Raw genomic sequence first — 25,878 nt, 5'->3', positions numbered from 1 at the left:
CTACATGCATTTCCTTTGAAATTTATTGTTCTTGGGATAAATAGATGATTTCTGTAGTTTTTGGCATTTTAAGTAATTTGTATATACAAACCAAATAAAATAGTTGATGAAGTAATTCTGATCATGGTAATGTAAAAGGTCCTCCCCCAAAGTATTAGTTTTAATTATATTTCAGTTGTAATATTTCTTTGCAATAACTGTATTTAAATTCAGTACTGTTTAAGTTAAAAAGGCAAGACCATTCTTAAAAACATTCAGTATAAGACATTTCCACCTCTTATAAAAAATCATTAGAAAAATCTGTTTTGTTTTGATTTTATTCAACTTGTCTCTAATGGCATATTAGATACAAGCAAGCAAATTAATATATCTGCAGCCCGTTCAACCAATGACTTTTATGAGTATTTCTTTTGAACTTGCTGATTTGAAGAAATAATTCTTGGAAGAAAAATGCTCACAAGTTATTTTTCTTAACATAGCCATGTTTTAATGCAAAATAATTTCATTGTAAGAAAAGATATATTAAATAATTTAATGTTCATAAATTAAAGCAAATAAATAATCGTGTTAATGACACCACCATTTAATATGCTGTGACCAAACTACTGGCTTATTGGACACAATCCAGCTCAAACAGTTCAGTTTCATGTATTTTTATTCAAAATATTTTTTGCAGAATTTAGAACACTTTACTCAGTTTTATAGTTATTAACGTTATATCTCCTGCTTTAAAAAAATAACTTGTAGTTGCTGCTGCATCAGTTATCTATTGTGGTCACCTCCGTTGGTGCCCTTATCCTTACACTAGGTAGGATAAGAGAGACACATCCCCTCATACAGAAATGTGTTGCGTGTCTAGTGATTAACAATCTAAATTGAGAAAAAAAAGAATTTTAATAATCCACCTCTTGGCTGATTAGGATAAAGATGATTAGTAGAATATTCAGCCTCCCCCCTACTCTTCTATAGGAGATAAATCAATCACATGGATGATGAGATTTAAAAATATTTTTAAAAGAAGAGAAAGTGTAAAAACATGTTATAATTCTAATTATTAAAATGCAAAGTTTCAGTATAGAAGAAGATAATTATATGGTTATCTAGTTTATGATAATGCAAGAAATTCAAGACTGCCTTGCCTTGACTCTCTTTGTGATATAAGATGGAAGAAAGGAGAAAAATTATCAGACTTTCTAGATTATATTGTTATACATTTTTATTTATTTCTTTAGAAACAAAAGACTTCCTGAAGCAAATGTTCTTCTCTTATTTCTCCAGGTTCTTGGACTTCCCAAAAGTTAATCAGGGGATCAAGGGACATAGGAAAACCTTGTTCTTTTCTAGGATTTCCTTATCTTCTGCCTGAAAAAGACCACATTTTTTATCTCTAATAAGAGTTCAGGCTTGACTCTTTATGTGAGCAAGAATCATTTCTTATTCACAGGGAAGTGAGTTGTGAGTCTGAAAGTATAATCTGCATATTGCATGCTAACTACATTCAATATGCCGGTATTCAGTGAAAATGTTGATTTGTCAAATATCAGAGAATTGGGTTTCACATACTCTGATCCTTTGTATAATGACTTTATTGTACAAATGATATAAATCCTTGTGATACCTGATTCTTCAGTTAGAATTACATAGAATCATAGGGCTGGAAGGGATCTTGGAGGTTTTCTAGTCCAGGGTGTTTCAACCAGTGGTATGGGTATCACCTGTGGTACATTGGCACCTGGCAGGTGGTACGCGACCATCCTAGAAAAGTAGTAGCGGGGGAGGGGAATGAGCTGAACGGGTGGCAGCAACATGCAAGCCTGAGCGAGAGATGGCTGAAGCTGCAGGGCTGTCAGAGCTCAGCAGAAGTGCCAGGATCAATGCTGCTTTTCAGCTGATCGGCGCTTCTTCGGGGCTGTCAGGGCTCAGTGGAAGCGCCAGGATCAGCACCAGGCTCCAGCTGGAACTCGGCGCTGATCCTGATGCTTCTGTTGAGCTCTGAAGAAGCACCAATCAGCTGGAAAGCAGCACTGATCCTGGCACTTTTGCTGAGCCCAGAAGAAGCGCCGATCAGCTGGAATGTTGCAGCATCTCCAGGGTCTTGTGATTTACATTCAGATTCTTGGCAATTGATTCATATTTATGACGGTCACAATGTCTCAGGGTCATATGAAGTGACCAAAACCTGCTGCAACCACCCATCAGACAGGGGGAATAAAAACCAAACACCCCCACCCCACCCCCTCTGCCAATCTTCAACAGAAATGCTCACAACAATTAAAACCTTGGACAGGAGGAAGAGCACCGCTGGGCGCTGTCTTGCTCGGGGCTTGGGGGGCACTTTTTTCAGTGCCATTGTAACTTCGAACAGTCACTAAGTGAACTGTTGTAAGTCAAGGACTACCTGTACTTTATCACTTTTTTCCTTTTTTTTTTTGTCATCAAGTTTTTGACACCTTGCTAGGTGACTGGTGGTATTCGGATAATTGCCATATCTTAAAAGTGGTACAATGGGTGAAAAGTTTGAAAAGCCCTGTTCTAGTCCAATACCTTAACCAAGACAGTAGATCTTATTTCATCCTGGACAAATGGCTGTCCAATCTTTTGTTGAAGACATCCAGTGATGGAGTATTAATAACTCCAAGAGGCAAGCTCTTCCATTGATTAATTGTTCTTACTGTCAGAAAATTTCTCCTTAGTTCCACATTAGATCTCCCCTTAATAAAGTTCTACCCATTGCTTCTTGTCCTACCCTCAGATGCTTTGGAGAATAACTTGACCCCTCTTTTTTGTAACTACTCCTCAAGTATTAGTAGACAGTTATCCTGTCACTCCTAATCCATCTCTTTGTTAAGTTAGGCATACCTACTTCTCTTAACTATTCATCATATGATTTAGCCTCCAGATCCTTTATTGTTACTCTTCTCTGCACCAAAAAAGATGTTGAGACTCAAGAAAAAGTACAGAGAAGAGCAACAAAGATGATTAGGGGACTGGAGGATAAAACATATATGGAACAGTTGCTGGAATTGGGTATGTCTAGTTTAATGAAGAGAAGGACGAGGGGTGAATGATAGCAGTGTTCCAATATCTCACGGGTTACCACAAAGAAGAGGGAGTCAAGCCATTCTCCAAAGCACCTGAAGATAAGACAAGAAGCAACGGATGGAAACTAATCAAAGAGAGAAGCAACCTAGAACTAAGAAGAAACTAACAAGAAAAAAGACATAGTGATGATAGATCCACTAATGTGAGAAATTTTCTGAATTTCTCACATTAGTGGATCTATCATCACTATGTTTTTTTTCTTGTTCCTTATATATTGTAAGAACCTTTTTTGTCATTTGTTGCAAGTCTTAGTTGATTCTGAGCCTTAGCCTTTCTGATTCCATCCCAGCAATTTTGGGCTATTTGCTTATATTATGTTTTACTTATATAACAATAACAACAACAACAACAACAACACCTGGGCAATTCCAGTCATTAGGTACACAGCTGGAATAGTGGACTGGACTCAAGCAGAACTAAGAGCAATGGATAGGCAGACCAGAAAAATAATGACAATGAATCATGCCCTTCATCTACGCAGTGACATTGACATTGACATCTACCAAGGCAAATAGGTGGGCGTGGAATGCTACAAGAACATCAGATGGTTGAAGAAGAAAAAATGGCTTTGGAAGAATATCTGAAGAACAATGATGAAGATGCACTGAAATTAGTATATCAGGAAGGCTTACTAACTACTGGAGAGACCAAAATGGCCTACAAGAAAGACCAAATGAAGAACAGAATAGAGGCATGGGAAGACAAAGCACTACATGGCCAATACGTGAAAAAAATAGCTGGAAAAGCAGATAATAATAAGACCTAGCAATGGCTAAGAGCAGGAAAATTGAAGAAAGAGACCGAGGGACTAATTCTGGCTGCACAAGACCAAGCCTTAAGGACAAATGCATACAAAGTCAAAATTGAGAAGACAGCAACAGACAGTAAGTGCCGCCTATGCAAAGAAGCTGAAGAAACAGGGGACCACTTGGTAAGCTGTTGCAAGAAGATTGCACAGACTGATTACAAGCAGCGGCATGACAAAGTAGCAACAATGGTGCATTGGAAGATCTGCAAAAAATATCATTTGCCTGTAAGCAAAAACTAGTGGGATCATAAAATAGAGAAAGTCATAGAAAATGATAAAATTAAACTGCTCTGGGACTTCAGAATTCAAACAGACAAGAACCTGCAACATAACACCCCAGACTTAACAATTGTCGATAAGAAAGACAAAAAAGTCGGGATAGTGGACATGGCAGTGCCTGGAGACAGCAGAATAGACGAGAAAGAACTGGAGAAGATAACAAAATACAAAGACCTACAAATAGAAATAGAAAGACTGTGGCAAAAGCAAGCAAGGGTAGTACCAATAGTCATAGGCTCCTTGGGTGCAATCCCAAACAACTGGAGCACCACTTGAACACAATTGGCATTGACAAATTCACTATTAGTCAATTGCAAAAGGCGGCCTTATTAGGAACTGCTTCCATCCTGCGACGATATCTGTAATACCATCAAACATCCACATCTTCCTATCCCAGGTCCTGGGTAAGGACTCGATAGGTAGACAAAATGCCAAATCCAGTCTGAACATCTGGCTGACTGTGCGATGATCCATAATAATAATAATAAAGTTGGAAGCGACCTTGGAGGTCATCGAGTCCAACCCCCTGCTCAGGCAGGAAACCCTATACCATTTCGGACAAATGGTTGTCCAGTGTCTTCTTAAAAACTTCCAGTATTGGAGCAATTACCGCTTCTGGAGGCAGGTTGTTCCATTGGTTAATTATTCTAACTGTCAGGAAGTTTCTCCTTAGTTCTAGGTTGCTTCTCTCCTTGATCAGTTTTCATCCATTGCTTCTTGTCCTGCCTTCAGGCGCCTTGGAGAATAGCTTGACTCCCTCTTCTTTGTGGCACCCCCTGAGATATTGGAACACTGCTATCATGTCCCCCCTTGTCCTTCTCTTCGTTAAACTAGATATACCAAATTCCAGCAACCGTTCCTTATACATTTTAGCCTCCAGTCCCCTAATCATCTTTGTTGCTCTTCTCTGTACTCTTTCTAGAGTCTCAGCATCTTTTTTACATTGTGGTGACCAAAACTGGATGCAGTATTCCAAGTGTGGCCTTACCAAGGCATTGTAAAGTGGTATTAATACTTCACGTGATTTTGATTCTATCCCTCTGTTAATGCAGCCCAGCACTGTGTTGGCCTTTTTGGCAGCTGCAGCACACTGCTGGCTCATATTTAAGTGATTGTCCACTAGGACTCCGAGATCCCTCTCACAGTTACTACTGTTGAGCAAGGTACCCCCTATACTATACCTGTACATTTGGTTTTTCTTGCCTAAATGTAGAACCTGTTTTCATTTTTTATACATTATTCATTTTTGTCAGAGAGCTCTGGTATATTTTGTTTATCTTTCTCTGTGGTATTGTATTTGTTTAGGTCTTTAGTATTTCATTTTTCAGAGGTTGCCATGGATCCTGAACTGTTTTTTCTTGTAGGATTTCCATCCATGGAATCCTTCCTTTTTCCCTGTTAGTTTGTTAAAATCTAAGACACTGATCTAACTTTTTTTAAAACAATTTTTATTATTTTTCCATTTTATACCAACAGAAGCTTAAGAACCAGCGTGGAGATATGGTGGTCAATTACAAAGACAAAACAATAACGTTATAAGTATACAATTCACACAATATTTCTTAAAACTTCCCTCTCTATCTATGTAGAAATTATAATCAATTAAATTCAATTAAATTCATTCATTAATATATATTGGAATCTCATTAGTACATTTCTAACACAGATTTTCATTAAGTATATTGCCAGATATAAATTTCATTAGTCAATAATCTTTTATGAAAGCTCCTTATCTATCCCAAAGATCCTGTTTTAAACTTTATTAATTTTTCCAAATATTTAAATTTAAGCTAACCTAATTGCTTAAGTATTTCAGGGCCCCCAAATTTCTCTTATTTAAGCATATTAGCTCCAAAACTAAATTCCTACATTTCTCAACTATATTTCTATTCTTTTTCAATAATTCTCCAGTTATTAATTCCATCTCATTCCAAAACAAAAACCACAAATGGGAAAAGAAAAAAAGAAAAACATACACACAAAAAAAGAACACATATTCTTGCTATACTTCAGTATAAAATTCTAAATCATTTCATAATAGCCTCCCATTTAACACAAACCAAATCCAAAACAGTCCAAATCACTATAAAACCTTTACCATCCATAATTATCATCTCAAATTTAATATTTATATCTTATTCTGGGTTTCCTTCTATTCCAAATAGGTTTCCATAGTCGAGTCTCTAGTTCCGCAAATAGCTCTACCATTATCTCCTGCCACACTATGCATAGGATCAAGAGATCTCCCATTATCCATTTTCTTAGGCTGGTATAAGAGTTATAGTCATTCTGAAAAGCTCGTGCCAAAACGTCATTTCCTATCTTTTTCAATGTTGCATAAACTTTAGTTGGAATCCTTTTTTTGGTATGGTCCTCTTTAGTCAAGTTTTGGTCTTCTTCCAATAGTTTTCCCTCTCTCAGAAAGTCAAATGGCATCTGCAAATCAGCTTGACCTTCTCAAGTAAGCTCCTCCATTTCCATATTATAGGTCATCTGACCATTTATATCAAGGCTTATTCCCAGTATCGATTGTAAATCCAACTGTACATTTGCTTCTTCTGTCTCAGTAAGCTGAGAGCAAGTCTTTTGAATACAAACTACAATTTCACTTAAAGCTTGTGCTTGACTTTGTCGATGCAAAGAAATCTCCTTTTTACAAGCAATTATCATCTCCGTGTTTTCTAAAATTTTATCCAAAATATATTTATAAATAGAGTCTGAACGGGTTTCCTCCATTTTTATCATATTTGAAGACATTCTCTTTTTGGAGGAGACTATATTTAAACACAGTCATTCAATATCCATCTCCTCCCAAGTTTCTTAGTTTATTTCCTTTATGAAAATTCCAAGAGAAAAGAAAAAAAAATAGCAAGAGCGATACGTAGTTTCAGCAGAAGATGTCCCCCAATGAGTACTCAAAGTTAATCAAATAATCAGTCTTTTCGGAAAACATAAAAAAATAAGAAAAAATAATACTCTCCAAATGCATAGCCTCTTAAGTCTCTCTAAAAGAAATTTTTTTGGGGCTCCAACATATTCAAAAATAGAATCAGCCATTAAAACAAAAATAGGTTTTGTCCTTTTCTTAAGCTTCTCTTCCCCCATTTAAAACGCCGCTTCAACAAAAAGGGGAATAATTCCAGAAAAAAAAAACTTTTCACAGGAAAAAAAGAAAAAGAAAATAGAGGTTAAAAAAAAAATCTCACCGAATCTTCCACGGTGGGTCTGCTTGCTTAGATGATCTTATGGCTTACGGTTGGCGCAGCTAAATGATCAGCCATTTTACTGGCCGATCTTTACCCTGTCGGCCCAAAGGAGATACTTGGTGCACAGAGGATGCCACCGCTCCTCTGCAACTATCTGAGAAGCCTCTTCAATGGTAGACGCTCCTCCAGAGCATCTTTTTGACCCTCTAAGGGGTCTACCGGCAGGGGAAATTCGATCGGTAAAGGGACGATGCCCTTTGCTCGACCGCACCGCCACGAAACCAGAACCGGAAGCTCTAAATGTGCAATCTAACTTTGTTCAGTCATTTATGCCTGCATTATGGTGAATTCTAGTATGACATAGTCACTCTCCCTCAAAGTTCCTCCAACTTCCACTCCCTCAACCACTTTATCCCTATTAATTAGGATTTCTGTTAAGATATTTCTGAATAATGAACATTCTCTTCCTCAAATTAATCTATTGAAATAAGATTTTACTGTTCCTTGTGCGTGTAATGTATTAAAGATTATATTGATAAAATATTTAGGAGCTGTTGTGACACAGTGGTTAGAATGCTAATTGCAGGCTAACTCTGCCCACTGCCAGGAATCAACCCAGTCTAGCTCAAGGTTGATTCCTGGCAGTGGGCAGAGTTAGCCTTCCATCCTTCTGAGGTTGATAAAATGAGGACCCATATTTGTGGAGGCAATATGCTGACATTTGTAAACTGCTCAGAAAGTGCAATAAAGCACTATGAAGTGGTATATAAGTCTTAAGTGCTATGGTTATTGCTATTTATATATTCATAAGTACATTGCACCTTCTTAGTAAAAACCTTGTCATTACTATGGTACTTATTTCTGAATAAATGTTGTCACTTTGTTATACTATGCAATTATATACAATTAATTGCTCTAATTTTTGTTTACAGTAGATAGATTCAGTCCAAAATTATGTGCTTTCAAATCCCATTCTTTTTAGTGGGAAAGATTTGTACTGAACTCTCCCATAAGAAAAGCTTGACCGATATATGATTTGTGTTAGTTAAGAATAATGTAAGTGTTTTTAAAGCTACTTCAAAGCTACTTTTACATTGTGAAGTATTGATGCATGTAGTTATATTTCATATTGATTCAATTAATCAACAAGAGCAGTACTGTAAATTACAAAACATTAAAAGAAAGCATACAGGATTCAAATTCATTAAGAAAACTGGTAGTTTAAAAGCTCCCTCATATTAATATGAAACCAGTGACCCTATCTATAGCCAGGATACTGACCTATTCAATTTGCATCACCATTTTTTTAAAAATCCCTGCAGACACCACTTTATCTGGTAAACCATGGGGAAAATGGACCAATTCGATGCAATCGATGCAAAGCTTACATGTGCCCCTTCATGCAGTTCATTGAGGGAGGAAGAAAATATCAGTGTGGATTTTGTAGCTGTGTGAATGATGGTAAGTAGCATTGGTTTTCTGGTTGTCATTTTTGAAATTATAGAAAACTCATTCCCCAAAGAAATTTTAAAATAGTTAATTAAAAAGAAAACACCTAGAACGCGTTTCTTTCACTTTATTCCAAATGGAAATACTGTTTCTTAAAAAATGTGTCACTTATATGGAAATCTCATCTAGCGTAGATGAATTTGTGTATCTCAGTTCTGTTTCCAGAGATAATGCTGAAGAGCAAAGATGGTTAAATATATTTTAATGCAGTTCTTGTCTTTTGAATAAAGCTATTGCTTGCAAATTATGACTATTTCTGATTTTTGCAATTGTCTTTAAAATGGAGCATCCCTGACCAAAGAACTACTTTTGCATTTATTATTTGTTCAAATGTAGGCTGGATAATATATTTCAGGGATTCTTAATTTGGATTCATGAATTGAGTACAGGGTTGGACATGATGACATAATTGGCCCTTTCCAACTCTGTGGTTCCAGAGAATGAAGGAAAGATCAATTAAAAAAGACCAAAGGAAATGAAGATTAGATGTGCATGCTAATCTTCTACTCAAATAAGGGCCATTGGAAAACTCTGCTGAACTTTTTCCAGTCTCTGCCCTATTCTCTTCTCAGCGTCTTTTTATTTCTATTCCAATAAGAAAATATACATTATAGTCAAATCTTATGCCAGATTTTCCAAAAGTGTATACTTGTGGATTACCACAAGACATGTAGGTATAAAATTGCAATCTTAAAGTAAGAATCAGTATCCTGCCAGAATGAATTGGTATTTTGCTTAAACATTTCACTTCATATGAACTGAAATTTTGAATTTGTCCACTGAAAAGATTCCAGCATTGCCTGATTGAAGGTAGACTTTTCAAAGCCTTGTATTATTCTGGCAGTTGAAAATATGCAATAGAGTCATTCAGTCTTTGCTCTAGGAATTATGTGGAAATATTTCATATTGAAAAGACAAAACACAAAACAGCTTATCTGTTGTTTTCTATGAAGATTAGAACAACCCTTAAAGATAAGCTAGAAACGTTTGTAACTGCTTCCGTATATAAGCAGAATGTTCCATTTTGACATGCATAGAAAAGATTCAAAGGCTTTCCCTAAGATATATAGATACATGTACTGGGTATGCTCAACAAAGAACAGCAAGAACAGTTAATCTTTTATATTTAGAAAAGTACTTGAATTTTTCTATAAGATCACTTCTGTAAAATAATAGCTGTGAATTTTATGCTCTGTGTACGTTTCATTAAAATAGGCAGAAAAGGAAAGGTATTATTATAATTAAATCAAACTGTTTTCTATATAGATTTAAATACATTTTTGAACCATTTAGAAAAATAAATATTAAGGACTTTGCCTCACTTTATATCAGAGGACTACCATGGTTAAAACATCAATTAATTTTACTATGACTGGAGTTGCTTTGAACAGTAGATGCCATGCCATATTTGTCCAAGTACAACTGCATGTGACTCATAAATATAAGTTCCTGAGCTTCTGGCTGAGTCCCAAGGCTTTGCTAGAATGCCTTTTTCAAGATGCTTGCATCTAGTTGGATTTCCTCAGCTGGATCAAAGTGCCACAAAGCTTTCCCTAATACAGTAATCTTTTCAGCTGTGAAACATGAACCTTAAAAGACTTATGCCAACTCTTATTTGCCTCAAAGCTTAATCTCTGGAAGGAAAGGGAAGGCAGTTGGCTGCTGGGACTGTTTATTCAGCAGAAAGTTCTCACAAATGTATATAACAGTGAGCTATCAAACATTTAGACTGATGTTGCCATTTACAACCAGAGTTGTTTGCATGCCCGAAATATTCTTTTTGTTATGCTGTTTTTTGCACTCTGATTTTCATCGTAAGCAGGAGAACAAGCCTTTTCATTTTCTCCAATCTTGTGGAGAAAATGATGGCCATAGTAAAATAATAGTGAGTTTAGTTCCAGGTTCACAGAAGCCTCCCACTTAACAACTAAGGAGTGAGATATAGGTGATACATTTGTACTCCAAAGTATGGTTCTAACTTAAATCTGAAACTTTGTGCAAAGTATTTGCTGGGTTCATAACAGAAAGACTGTGTGCACTAATGTGTATTTTATAAATGTTGGAGGAGGTCAGATGTTTCTACAGTGAACAGTGAGATCTGAGAGCCATTGCTTTTTCACAGCCATTATTTATCTGTGTTATTTACACATATGAAATAATACAGTGTAAGATGAATTGTTCCACTACATTTTTTGCATCTTGGCGGGTGTGCTGATTTTTTTTCCCAGTTGCTGTCTACTGCCAGCAAGCTGCTTTTCCTCAAGGACAGATCTAAGGAATGCCCTTTTTCTTTTCAAATCCTTAAACTCTAATTGCACCAGATAAGCAAAAATGTAGAGGCAGCCCCTCTTTGCTTTTCCCACAGTGAACAAAAATTTCTTGGGTTCTTTTGAGGTGCAGGATCAGTCCTTTTCCAATACTTTTATTGACAATTCTATCTCTCCCAGTTCTTTTCTTCTCCCCTCCCTTTGCACTTTAGCATATTCTAAAGGAAATGCAATTACTATACTGAAAGCTGCTGCAATGGCTATTGCAAGTATGTAACATGCAAATGCTGACATGGCCAGTAAGAAACTTCGTGTAAGTGGTCAGAGAAAAAACAATATAAAATGGAGTAACATCAAAGATATGGGTTTGCTTGTGTAATGTGTACCTCAGTGGATAGACAGCATATTGACAGACTGAAACTCTCAAATCCTAAAACTATAAGTTGTGTGATTAGATTGACAGAAAGAATATGGATGAGACAAGATGAATATGGAAAAGAAATTTCTTTAAGGGGGATATATTTGGTTGGAAATGTGAACTTGTATTAGAAGAGGTTTCATCTTCGCTAACAATTGTTGTAAAGTAAAACCAATACAAAGAATTCCATCCCTTGCAACACTGCTCCTTTCATGTAAAATCTATTACATGTCAGGTATTATCACTTTCAGAACTATATTCCAAGATTTTATGTGGTTATTTCTGTTGAACTAAAAGAGAAAGTAACCCCCCCTCTTTTTTTAGTTCCTCCATTTTATTTTCAACATCTGGATCACATTGGTAGAAGAATAGACCACTATGAAAGACCAGAGCTATCACTTGGATCATATGAGTATGTTGCTACTTTAGATTATTGCAAGGTAAGTCTGATTCAGCATGGAAAAAATTGTGACATGTGCTAAATCAGGGAGATTTACAGATTATATCTGTAGAAAGAGTGCAGCGTTACTTCTTGCTTTAAAATTAAAATCTACACCCAGATCAATATGAAATACAATCCAAATAAAAATAAATATGGTAAATTATGTTAATATAATACAATTTTCCTATTTTTCCCTAAGAAATTTGTTTTGAGGAAAAATCCATATTTTTAGTTTTTTACAGCTGTATAATTAATCTGCTCATGTTACATGCTTAATATGATTGCCAAATTGGTTCTTTTAGGTTTTTTTTTTTTGTATTTGCACAGAACACTATTATAAATTGACTCACTTTATAGAGTACATTAAGTCTCATAAAATCTAATTGGGCTTAAAGCTAACCAGGTTTATCCATTTTTTATTGAATATAGCCACTATACCTGTAACCTGATAACCTGGTAAGCTCAGTTCCCCCATTGATTTGTCTTGGAATCTCTGATGTTTCAAAGCACATCTGTAAAGAGTCTGGTTCTCCATTTTGACCACATGAGTCAAAAAGTTAATATGAGCAACCTGTGTGATGTGGCTGCTAAGAATCAAATGCTATGTTGGGTGCCATAAAAAGGACCATATGGTCAAGATCAATGTAAATGATTGTTCTGCTCTGCTCAGCGTTCAGTTCTGGGCACCTCAGTTCAGACAGGACTGTGACTAATTGGATAGAGTAGGGCTACTAAGATAGTGAAGAATCTAGAAAAAAAAGCCATTGAAATGCCAGTTGAAAAGTATATGACAATAGCTATATTGTTTGATAATGCCACCTTGCACTGATGTGAAGATTTGGATTTTTAGAATGATTTCAAAGAAGGGGTGGCATTGCCCCCCCTTAAGTTTTATAATCCTGTGACAGTGCCTACTCAGCCTTAACCTTAGACTAAAATCAGCCCAGCCCATTAGGAGGAGATATAGATTAAGAGACAATATATATAGAATAAGAGACAATATAGAATTGTCAGTCAGTAGAACAGGCTACCATATGAAGTGGAATGTTATCATTTGCTAGAAGTCTTCAAATAAATTCTGGATAGTTTTCTGTTCGAGATGCAGTAATGAATCCTCCACTGAGCAAGGAGTGGATCGGATGACCTTTAAATTCTCCTCAACCTATCATTTTACAGTCTATATGATGAACTTACATGTGTTTCTGGATAATCCTCATGGATAAAGCTTTGTAGGATTGTTTTTTTCTGTCCAGTTTGTAAAAGTGTTCATAGTTAAGCTGAATGACCAATTGTCCATACTTCTTTTATAACTGATATTTCATGTTGAAAACTTTCTCACTAGTGTAGAGAATTTATAATTTGAAGGAAGATATTTGAATACTCCACCTCAATATCTGAGGTGTTTATTGATGATAAATATGTAGAAATATCAACCATGATAATAAATATATAGGTAGAGTTTAATATACAGATAGGTGCTTTATGTTTGGAAATTGGGTAGAAAAACTTTTTAAAACTCAGATCTCCTCGTAAATTTCTGCAGTTCCCTTATTTCTCTGAGTGATGTGCTGACATCGTTTTCTCTACAACTGAAAGGAGAAGAAACATCATTATTGTTAACATGGCTTATGTTGCAATTACTTGGAGTTGCATTCTTATTGCCTTCTTTTTATTTTCAGCAATTAACCTATGAATATAAAGACGAGCTTTATGAATTACTTAGGGCACAGGAAGTAGTTTTCATAAAGCATTCTGCTCCTGCTAAGAGTTGAGGATCATTATTTGAAAGATAAAGGGAGTCTTTTCTAACTTTATATTTGACTTCCCAGAATAATCTGTGTTGGATTGGAGCAGAGGGAATGTTATTTATCATGTTTATGTTCCTGAAGCAAAGATGACTTATGAGTGCTTGCAGTGGATAGCTGATATCCTCAAGAGTTTCTCATAAATTGTCTTAATGCTGAGTGTTTTCTTCAGAGAAGACCTGACAAACACATTTTTGCCTGCTTAAACTTTGATTAATATTATTAGTACTTTAAGTTCATAAGATACTTCTGCTCTCAGAATGAAATAAAAGTGTAGAACATGAGAACATTTCACAACTCCAGACTGTAGGGAACATTTATACATGCACATATAGAACATATACAAGTGAATAAATATATGAGAACATTCCACATGTAGGTGGAGGAACAGGAGATTTTATCATAAATGTATTTTCTTACCCTTTAATCCCTTGTGCCTTGTAACTTAAACAAGGTGATATTGTTGTTGTTGTTAATTGCGAAGTCATGTCCGACCCATCGCGACCCCATGGACAACGTTCCTCCAGGTCTTCCTGTCCTCTACCATCTTCTAGAATCCATTTAAGTTCACACCTACTGCTTCAGTGACTCCATCCAGCCATCTCATTCTCTGTCGTCCCATTCTTCTATTGCCCTCAATCTTTCCCAGCATTAGGCCCTTCTCCAGTGAGTCCTTCCTTCTCATTAGGTGGCCAAAGAATTTGAGTTTCAACTTCAGGATCTGGCCTTCTAAAGAATAGTTGGGATTGATCGCTTCTAGGAGTGACCGGTTTGAACGCCTTGCAGTCCAAGGGACTCGCAGGAGTCTTCTCCAGCATTCTTTGGTGCTCAGCCTTTCTTATGGTCCAACTTTCACAGCCATACATTGCAACTGGGAAAACCATGGCCTGGACTATATGCACTTTTGTTGGCAGGGTGATGTCTCTGCTTTTTAGTATGCTGTCTAGATTTGCCATAGCTTTCCTCCCCAGGAGCAAGCGTCTTTTAATTTCTTGGCTGCAGTCCCCATCTGAGGTGATCTTGGAGTCCAGAAAAATAAAATCTGTCACTACCTCCATTTCTTCCCCATCTATTTGCCAGGAATTGAGAGGGCCGGATGCCATGATTTTGTTTTCTTAATGTTGAGTTTCAAGCCAACTTTTGCACTCTCCTTCTTCACCCGCATCAAGAGGCTCTTTAGTTCCTCTTCACTTTCTGCCATTAGAGTGGTATCATCTGCATATCTTAGGTTGTTGATATTTCTCCCGGCAATCTTAATTCCAACTTTTGATTCATCTAGCCCTGCCTTTCTCATGATGTGCTCTGCATATAAGTTAAATAGGCAGGGCGACAGTATACAGCCTTGCCGGACTCCTTTTCCAATTTTGAACCAATCAGTGGTTCCGTGTCCAGTTCTCACTGTTGCTTCTTGACCCGCATATAGGTTTCTCAAGAGACAAATAAGATGGTCTAGTATTCCCATCTCTTTAAGAACTTGCCACAATTTGTTGTGATCCACACAATCAAAGGCTTTAGCATAGTCAATGAAGCAGAAGTAGATGTTTTTCTGGAACTCCCTAACTTTCTCCATGATCCAGTGTATGTTGGCAATTTGATCTCTAGTTCCTCTGCCTCTTCGAAATCCTGCCTGTACTTCTGGTAGTTCTCGATCCACATACTGCTGGAGTCTAGCTTGTAGGATTTTAAGCATAACTTTACTAGCATGTGAAATGAGTGCAATGGTGCGATAGTTTGAACATTCTTTGGACATTGCCTTTCTTTGGTAATTGGAATGTAAACTGACCTTTTCCAATCCTGTGGCCACTGTTGAGTTTTCCAAATTTGCTGGCAAATTGAGTGTAGCACTTTTACTGCATCGTCTTTTAAGATTTTGAATAGCTCAGCTGGAATACTGTCACCTCCACTAGCTTTGTTGTTGCTCAGATTTTCTAAGGCCCATTTCACCTCACATTCTAGGATGTCTGGTTCAAGGTCAATGACCATCTCATTGTGGTTATCTGGGATGTTAAGCTCATTCTTGTATAGTTCTTCTGTGTAGTTTTGCCATCTCTTCTTAATCTCTTCTGCCTCTGTTAGGTCTCTGCCATTTTGGTCCTTTATCATGCCCATCTTTGCATGAAACGTTCCCTTCATATCTCCAATTTTCTTGAAGAGATCTCTGGTCCTCCCTATTCTGTTGTTTTCTTCTATTTCTTTGCACTGTTCATTTAAGAAGGCATTCTTATCTCTTCTAGCTATTCTCTGGAATTCTGCATTCAATTGGGTGTATCTTTCTCTTTCTCCTTTGCCTTTCGCTTCCCTTCTTTCCTCAGCTATTTGCAAAGCTTCCTCAGACAGCCATTTTGCTTTCTTGCATTTCTTTTTCTTTGGGATGGTTTTAGTTGCTACCTCTTGTACAATGTTGCGAACTTCCATCCATAGTTCTTCAGGCACTCTGTCTATCAGATCTAATTCCTTAAATCTATTTGTATATTCATCAGGAATATGATTTAGTTCATACCTGAGTGGCCTAGTGCTTTTCCCTACTTTTTTCAATTTAAGCCTAAATTTTGCAACGAGAAGTTCATGATCTGAGCCACAGTCAGCTCCTGGTCTTGTTTTACTGACTGTATAGAGCTTCTCCATCTTTGGCTGCAGAGCACATAGTCAGTCTGATTTCTATGTTGACCGTCTGGTGATGTCCATGTGTAGAGCTGTCTCTTGGGTTGTTGGAAAAGAGTGTTTGTTATAACCATCGTATTCTCTTGACAAAATTCTATCAGCCTGTGCCCTGCTTCATTTTGTACTCCAAGGCCAAACTTGCCAGTTATTCCGGTTATCTTTTGGCTTCCTACCTTAGCATTCCAATCCCCCATGATGATAAGGACATCATTTTTGGGTGTTAATTCTATAAGGTGCTGTAGGGCTTCATAGAACCGGTCAATTTCATCCTCTTCAACACCAGTGGTTGGGGCATATATTTGGACTATTGTGATATTGAATGGTTTGCCTTGAATTCGAATTGAGATCATTCTGTCATTTTGGGGATTATATCACAGTATTGCTTTTCCTATTCTTTTATTGACTATGAAGGCTACTCCATGTCTTCTGAGGGATTCTTGCCCACAGTAGTATACCTGATGGTCATCTGAGTTAAATTCACCCATTCCTGTCCATTTTAGTTCGCTGATTCCTAAGATGTCGATGTTCAGTCTTGTCATCTCTTTTTTGACTATGTCTAGCTTGCCTTGATTCATGGATCTTACATTCCAGGTTCCTATGGAGAAAAAATCTTTACAGCATCGGACTTTCCTTTCACCACCAGATATATCCACAGCTGAGCGTCCTTTCGGCTTTGGCCCAGTCGCTTCATTCTTTCTGGCGCTACTAGTACTAGCCCTCTGCTCTTCCCCAGTAGCATATTGGACACCTTCCGACCTGAGGGGCTCATCTTCCAGCATCATATCTTTTTGCCTTTTAGTATTGTCCATGGGGTTTTCATGGCAAAGATACTGGAGTGGTTTGCCATTTCCTTCTCCAGTGGATCACATTTTGTCAGAACTCTCTGCTATGACCTGTCCATCTTGGGTAGCCCTGCATGGCATAGCTTATAGCTTCACTGAGTTACACAAGCCCCTTTGCCACGACAAGGCAGTAATCCATAAAGGGGAAGGTGATATTAGGGAAGTGCAAACGGAATGCAGTGAAAATTACATCCCTTTTTAAGTAAGCATGTATTCTATATCCCCATGTTACACATCACAGTGTTTATATCTTTTCATCTTGCACCATCATCTTGATGAAAATCCCCCATCCCTTTTTCTTCTGCATTAGTCACTTGGCAGTCAAAGGATATGCCTGACTTTTAATGATGCCACAGTGCAGTTTGAAATGTTATGTGGTTAGATTATATTTTCATTCACTAGCTGCATAATTATAAATTTCATGCCAAAGAAGAGTGTGAACAGAGAATAATAAATAAAAGATAGATTATTGGTGGAAAATTAGTCCAACATATAGTGCTTGGATTTTATAATTTTGCAATACTTTCACTGAAATGAATCTTAATATCAGAAGAGAGTGAGCCTTAAATTAGCTATAAATACTGTATGTAATAGTAATAGTAATAATGTTGCATTTGGAATATTTCATGGTTGGTTTGAGAACCTTGGAAAAATAATCTCATCTGTTGCTTTTTCCCCCTTTCTTCATAGAACAACAAGCCTCCTCAGCCACCAGCTTATATTTTTATGATTGATGTGTCATACAACAACATAAAAAATGGTCTTGTTAAGCTCATTTGTGAAGAACTAAAAACTGTACTGAACAGACTTCCAAAGTAAGAAAAAAGTGTAATAAATATTCAGCAAAATTAATAATCTTTTAAATCTAGAAACAACTAAGGCAGGGGTAGGCAACCTTGGCTCTTTTATGACTCATGGACTTCAACTCCCAGAATTCGTGAGCTAGCATAGCTAGCTCAGGAACTCTGGGACTTGAAGTCCACGAGTCGTAAAAGAGCCAAGGTTGCCTACCCCTGAACTAAGGGGTAAAGGTCTTGATCAATGAATTATCTGTTTGCTTTCCTTCTGCTTTCATTTCTGTAATTACGCACATCATGTTGTCATCTTCAATCCCCTGCCCTATTTAATGTAATAAAAAAAACCCAAAACTGCTACATGTTTATAATTTGTTTGGATTCCATCCCCCTGTCTCCCTCTTTCTCTCTCTTTGTTAAGCCAACATAACAGGCTCAAGCTCACATTTGCCAAATCCAAAAAGCAAAGTAGCCTTGCAGCTGAACAGAGCTTGGGTGGGAAGCCAGCAGGAAAGTCCAGATCTAAAAGCAAATAACTTCCATTTTATGAGCAAGAAAGCTGCATGTCCCTCCCCATAAAGCCACGAGGTGTTTGAGTCTGAATTAAGGAGATTCTACTACTGTTTTGTCAGTCAGAACATTGTTTAGAAGATAGTAAGATAAGTGGTTGAAGAAATAAGTGCCTTGGGACTATTATAACAGTGATTCAGAATAGTTCCTAGAGGTACCAAAGTTCATCGCTTTGGTGTCCACCAGGCTACTTATTCAATCTAACTTGATTTTTTAAAGATAGTTTTAATTAAAACAAAATAATTAAAAATACTTCTGAGGTATACATGATTTATATAGTTACCTTTAGAAATAAAAACATTGGGTGTCTGTAACCCAATGCTTGCTTTGAAAGTCAGTCAGTGTTCCCCATAGCTGGTTTATTCTTTCTAACTCAGACCCAGATTCTACCTCATATACCTGTACAGAAATGGATTTACTGAAAGATCCTATGCATATGTGTGGATATAGTCTTTTATCTAATATGGTCAGATAAAATCTAAATGTTTGGGTAAAATGAAATAACAACAGTGTGAAGAACTTCCTGTAACTGTGTTTTCCAAAACTTTTTGTTTTCAAGAGAGGAACAAGATGTTTCAACAATTCGGGTTGGATTTGTCACTTACGATAAAATCCTTCACTTCTTCAATGTAAAAAGTACTCTTGCACAACCTCAAATGATGGTAGTCACTGACGTCAGTGAAGTGTTTGTACCTTTGTTGGATGGCTTCCTTGTCAACTTCCAAGAATCACAATCTGTTATAAATAAGTAAGCATATATTTTATACATTTTTCTCATATTAATATCTAAGCAGGGATTATTTTTGTAAAAAAACCATGCACTAGTTTTGAAAAGACTGATAATGGGAAAAATGGATGTTAACATTTCCTGGCTTTCGTAAATACTTTAATTGAAGATAAGTCCCATAATAGACAAGCTAGATTTTTATTATGGAAGTTGTAGTTTGAGAGCACCAGACTGGAGAAGGACTGTTTCTTCTATCTAGTCCAATCTTTTGAACAACCAATTTTTCTTCCTTTCTCTAGCTTGCTGGACCAGATTCCTGAGATGTTTGGAGATACAAATGAGAGTGAGACAGTCTTTGCTCCTGTGATTCAAGCAGGCATGGAAGCACTCAAGGTTAGACTCCTTTACGCTAGAGCCTCACTAAGCTATGAAAAGCTCTCCTTGAAAAATATTGATCAACATAAAACCTCCTACAGTTTTCTATCAATAGAATTTTTTACTGTATCTGGAAGCTGCTTCATGCATGCTATTTTTCCTAATAGAAATCAAAAAGTAAACATAAGTAAATTTTTAAAATTTATTTGAAAAGGGATAAAATCTCATAAGTTGAGCACAGTTTCATTCCTTTAGTGCAGGGGTGTCAAACTGCCGGCCCATGGGCTGGATGGGTCACGCCAAACCCGCACCCATCCCATTGCTGGCAATGAGAAAAAAGTCACGATACATCGCAACACATCATGTGACGTCGCGAGTTTCATACCCGTGCTGTAGTGCATCCCTGTAGTATTTCTTGATGACAATACAGAAATTCCCAACAGGATAATTATTCAGGTTTCTTTCAACTATTCAGTCTAGCCTATAATCCTGATATTTTGGGGTGGTCTTCCATTGAGGTACCAACCAGGATTGATCCTGGTTAGCTTTTCAAGATTAGTCAAAGCTGGCTAGGCTTTGCCACAAGCTGGACAAACTACTCTAGAAAATCATAATTGCTTCACTTGCACATATACATTAGCATTCTCAGCATTCTAGTGCATATGATATAGCCAGATACCTTTTTACACTATTGTGCGTATTTCTGGTTTTGACACCTCAAAAAGTATAATGGAGCTGAAGAAGATTCAGAGGATAGCAACTAAGATGGTGAAAAGGGTTGGAGTAATTTCCCTAAGAGGAAAGAAGCAAATAAGAGGGAACATGACTGAGTGTACAAAAATTATGCACAATATGGATAAAGTGACAAGGAGAAGCTATTTTCCCCTTCTCAAAATACTAGAATCAGAGATCAGCCAATGAAATCCTGAAAAAATCAGGAGTGATATAAGGAAATCTTTTTTACCCAATGTGTAATTAAACTTTGGAATTTGTTACTGTGAAACATGATGCTATCTACAAACTTAGCTGGCTTCAGAAAAGGGATGGACCAATTCATAGAACTCATGGGATCATTAGCATTAGACTTGATGACACCTTGACCACCTCTGAAGGCCATCCGTTGGGAGACTACTGGGTTTCTTTGCGCAGTTGATTGACCACTGTAAAAACAGACTGCTGAACTTAATGGGATTGAGGTCCAGTCCAACAGGGCATTGCTTATGTTCTTATAATTCCCACACAAAATCTATAAAATATTCCATCTATCATTCTCTTCAGTTACATTCCACATTATCTCATCACTTTTATTTTTAATGCCATTTATATGCAGGAGGTCTCTTGTTTAGCTCTCTTCACCCATTTTCAAAACATTTTTTATTCCTGTGACAATAGTCCTAAACTTCCTTTGCCCCTTTTAATGTGCTCCATTTCTTGCTGACTTTCACTGCAATGTGTTCCATTGTCACTCTTTGAATACACATTATATAATGTTTTTCCCATGCTCATTTACAGCAGTAGTCCCCTTACATGTTCTCATTTACAGACTCTGTTCACCTAATTGTTCTACCAAGCACTAAATTTCCTACTTCCCATTTGAGTAATTTTTTGCACCGCTCTAGTGCACTACAATTTTTTATTTTACTCTTCCAAACAGTTTCCATATCATCTTCAATTCAGTCTACATTCTAACAATAAATTATCTCACTTCTTTTTTATGACTATTTTTTCTGAATAAGTGTAGCTTATTTTCAGAATAGAAATATATTCAGCATATTATTTTCATAAGTATGCTTTACCTATAAAAGCTCCAGATTAGTCTTTGCAGTCTCAAAGATGGAAAGGTTTTCTGAAGAACTGATCAAGACATTGTTCAGATAGGGCAGTGATGTGATAAACAAGTATTATCCCCTATGTCAATGATAGCAAACATTTTAGAGACCGTGCCCAAAAACTGGCCCCGCCCCCTTCCCCACCCCCTGCCCCACCCCCATCCCCTGCCCTGCCTGCCCGCAGGGCCACTCACCGCCTGCAGGCCCGCCACAGATCACCCAGGCAGCCCAGCAGTGCTATGGTGGTCACGCCCTCTGCCCGCACCCTGCAGCATCAACTGTGCACGATGAGGTGTGAGGGCAGAGTCTTGTCTATGCTGTCTGGCTGCCATGTCCTTGGCTGTGCTGCCGTACGTGGGCCATGTTCAGGGGCAACTCTCCTTCAGGGGAGTTGCTGGAGAGGAGGGGGTTGTGGGGGGAGGCAAGTCTGGGGCAACGGCACGTGTGCCCACAGAGGGGGCTCCGAGTGCCGCCTCTGGCACACGTGCCATAGGTTTGCCACCACTGCCCTATGTCTAAAAATAAGTATGTGGTTTATTTGTTGTCCAGATTGGAATCTAATTATGCAAATAAAATTTTAGCTTACTCTTAATTAGAATGTATGTATTTATTTATGTTTGCATATCTTGACATACTGTTTATTTTGTATTAAAAACAGATAAATAGTAAATGGAATCAGTTGTGACTAAAATAAATGAGCAAGAGTACTGGAAGCTTATATACACTAAAACATATACATACATTATACATATATATACATTAAAACCAAATTCCATACACTGAATACATCATAACTTCAAAGGGGATCCATCTGGAATGGTGTGTGTGTGTGTGTGTGTGTATTTACCATGAAAGTGATATCAGTGGCTCAGCAGACTTCTAGTCTCTCAATTTATTTTCCTTTGTTTTTTTGCTCACAATGCCAACTGTGAACAAATTCAGTAACACATGCTCTACTACATAAATCAAACGATCACAGCATTTTTGTATTTTATCATCTTCCCAGGAAGAGGAAATTGATATTTGAATAATAATAAAGTCTGTTTGAAAAGGTATTGTAGTGGAAAGAAAAATTACAATTTAAACTGTCAATAAAGTGCATTCAGTGTGAATGTTTTGGGTGCTAATTCATCTTAAATATGGTAAAACAATTATGAAAACTTAGTATTATTAATGCTAACTTCACTTGATTCCCAATAATTATCTAGTATGCAATTTGCTTATGAAGGCCAGCTAATGAATAATGTACTTTGAAAGATGGCAGTCACACTCAGTAGAATGTAATTATGATTAAGGGAAAAAAATGACATATTTTTTTTTGAATTTTTCATATTAAACAATCAGTATCTCATCCTTGATACGATTCAGTGGACATTTATATAAAAATACAGGTTTCTTTAAAAATAGGCTTCTTCATTTCTCTGTGGATAACATGAAAGAACCAAGTAAACCCCAATCATCAGTGATGGATAGTATATGTCTATATATTTCAGGTACTTTAGGAAGATATCTCTGAAGTAAAATAAATGTTGTGAATTTATTTTGCTTCTTTATTTAATCCAAGTGTGATAATCTGTAGAGGGAGTCAGCGTTAACATTGGTGAAGGAACTCAAGAGCTATTAACTGATAAAAGAGACTGCAGAAGAAATCTTAGCCCTGGGAAAGTAGGAAGTATAGAAACTGATTTAAAGTCTGTAATTCTGAGCAGTATATGAGAGGACAGAGGAAAAATTGGGAAGGCTTTCAAGATTCTGTTTATTACACATCTGTACAATTGAGCCCTGCTAACTCTTGTGAATTCTCTTCCCTGACCTGGCCTGTAAATCCACTCGTAAAGTATAGCTTTAGTGCAGTTGAATAAACTTTGTTGTTATAGTGATGTACTTCAGCTAATTTCATTATAAAGATTATAAAACTTGTAGGTCCACTCTAACAGTTTTTAGATAAACCCATACTGTTTTTCCAGGCTCAAGTAAACACTGTTCTATACTGAATCAATAAAGGAAAATATTTGTAATTGGGGATTGAAATGAGGGGTCCTTGGTGCTCTCTGAGCTTGGTTGTTTTCTTGCAGATATTTCATTACCCAAATTAGGTAACGTCATCAGTACATTCTAAGGCACTCAAGTTTAACTGCCTTAAACTTTGCATTGGGACAGTCTTGACCTTCCTAGTGTGCCTGATTAAAGCACAGACACGTGTATCTACACACAGATGCACAGAAAGAGAAAGTTTTAATTGCATCCATGACCCAGATACTACTGTGTTCATTTTTTGTGAATACTAGATTTCTTTTCGTAGTAGAGGTGAAACTTTAAGGTATCAAATGAAGTTCAAACTCTAAACAAATGGACTATTTAGTTTATAAAGTCTCTGAAAGTTTATACTGGAGTAACAGAACTGTATAAGGCTCTATCTCAGAAGTTTATATCTGCAGGAGAATAAAGGTCATTTTGTTTTTTGCTTTTTTTCTATTTTTGTTACAGGCAGCAGAGTGCCCTGGGAAACTGTTTATCTTCCACTCTTCATTGCCAACTGCAGAGGCACCAGGGAAGCTGAAGAACAGAGATGACAGGAAATTGGTCAATACAGAAAAAGAGAAGGTATTCATTAAAAAAGGAATTATTCTACATCTTGCTGCATAAAAGAGTAAAAATGTTTGCTGCTTTTCATTTTTGCCAGGTTCACCTGAAGTCTTTATTTTCCAACAAAAATCATACAAATTGAATTTAGCATAATATAGTCAGTTTAATTCTCAGTATAGCAGAGACAGTTAGAATCAAGATGCTTTCACTATTGAATTCTGTCTCAATAGCACTGACACAAACTCCAAGGGAAGCTCCCAGGGTATGCAATTCATCCAGTTAGCACTCATGACAAACTGAAATAGCTCTGGATAAAAGTTGCATAGTAGTAGTTAGATAGTAGTAATGAATATAAAGCTTAACAACTGTGATATGAACCTCCAGCATTGTTAATATTTTTAACTCTGTTTTAGGATGTATTGCTGTCAAGTATATACATTAAGTTTCATTGTTTTTCTACTAGTTTTCATTTAGTTTGATCAAATAAAATTAGTTGTAGAAATCATTTCAAAAGAAAAGAAGAAAAGTTTGGAGTAATTCCTATGGTGGTGGTGGGCTTGTTTCATTTAGTGGGAAATATTAGATAGGCTAAAATGCAGATGAGTAACTTGTGGTTCAGCATGCCATATTAATTCAACCATTGGTCAACATTTTATGAACCAGGCTAGATAGATAGATATAGAGAGATAGAGAAATGATTGATTAGTCTTATAACTATATCTAAAATATAAAGTCTATTTTTGGATAAAATAGCTAAAAGAAAATACAATAATGAAATACATATCTGGCTAAACACAAAGAATTAATGTTCAAATAAATACATCACCTTTACATTATACCGTGACCTTCAATATAACAAATTCTTAGCTCCACTGCTTTCTCTATCAGCTTTGCAGTTCTGCTAACAACATATATATTAGAGTCTAAGAGGAAATGGAAGAATTTCTGATTCAGGTTCTAGTGCGCTATTCATTGAAGTAGGCATTTAAAATATCTAAGTCCAAAAGTAGCATACAATTGACAATCAAATAAAACATGAAAACATATACAGATCCTCTCATGATATGGCAAATGAGAGAAACTCTTATATTAGACCATGGATTCCAACAATTCAGTTCTTGCACCAGAACAGGCCCTTCTTAGGAATTGCCTCTAACTCATTGACTGGCATTATTTGCTTGGAAAGTGCCCGCCCACAACCAACCAGTTTAAAGATCTATTTTTTACCAATATCTCCAGGTCTGTTTGGATAGCTAAGATTCTCTTTTTAAAAATTTCCTTTGCTTGGGAGGCAGAAGAAAGTAAATATTGGGTGGAAAACTCCTACTGTAAAATGAGTAATATAAAGATTTGGATCATTTGCCTAAGTGAACTATCTCAATTAAACATTAATTGGCCTCTTTTGTAGTAAACTGGATTTGGGCAAGGGCTAATTGTTTACTGATACTAAGAATTCTCTGGGAGAAAAGTTCTTCATCAAGAAGGCAATAAGGATTTTACTAGGAGAGGGGGAACTTTAGGAGAATTTTCAGCTTCCCCTGGGCTTAGCCAGCAGCATCTTCTGCTCACAGAAGAGTTTCAGTTGCATTTGAGTGTCACAAAATGTTTGTTTCAATTGGTTAATTTGTGTCTGTCATATGTACAGGTAGTTTTCACTT

General features: G+C 36.7%; 1 protein-coding gene across 2 annotated transcripts in view; it reads left to right on the top strand.

Moving 5' to 3' along the window:
• The window catches only part of SEC24D (SEC24 homolog D, COPII coat complex component), a 73,045-nt gene that overhangs the window by 33,127 nt on the left and 14,040 nt on the right, over window positions 1-25,878 (top strand). For both annotated transcript variants that reach the window (XM_039325553.1, XM_039325552.1), the window contains 6 exons: window positions 8,718-8,856; window positions 11,914-12,029; window positions 18,030-18,154; window positions 19,263-19,451; window positions 19,730-19,823; window positions 24,122-24,238. In XM_039325553.1, the coding sequence (XP_039181487.1) occupies window positions 8,718-8,856; window positions 11,914-12,029; window positions 18,030-18,154; window positions 19,263-19,451; window positions 19,730-19,823; window positions 24,122-24,238 (780 nt within the window). The remainder of the gene's footprint in view (window positions 1-8,717; window positions 8,857-11,913; window positions 12,030-18,029; window positions 18,155-19,262; window positions 19,452-19,729; window positions 19,824-24,121; window positions 24,239-25,878) is intronic.

The sequence above is a fragment of the Crotalus tigris genome, unplaced genomic scaffold (assembly GCF_016545835.1).
Source record: "Crotalus tigris isolate CLP2741 ecotype Arizona unplaced genomic scaffold, ASM1654583v1 scf7180000024338.4412243, whole genome shotgun sequence".
NCBI lineage: Eukaryota > Metazoa > Chordata > Lepidosauria > Squamata > Viperidae > Crotalus > Crotalus tigris.
This window is presented reverse-complemented; position numbering and strand designations above follow the sequence as displayed.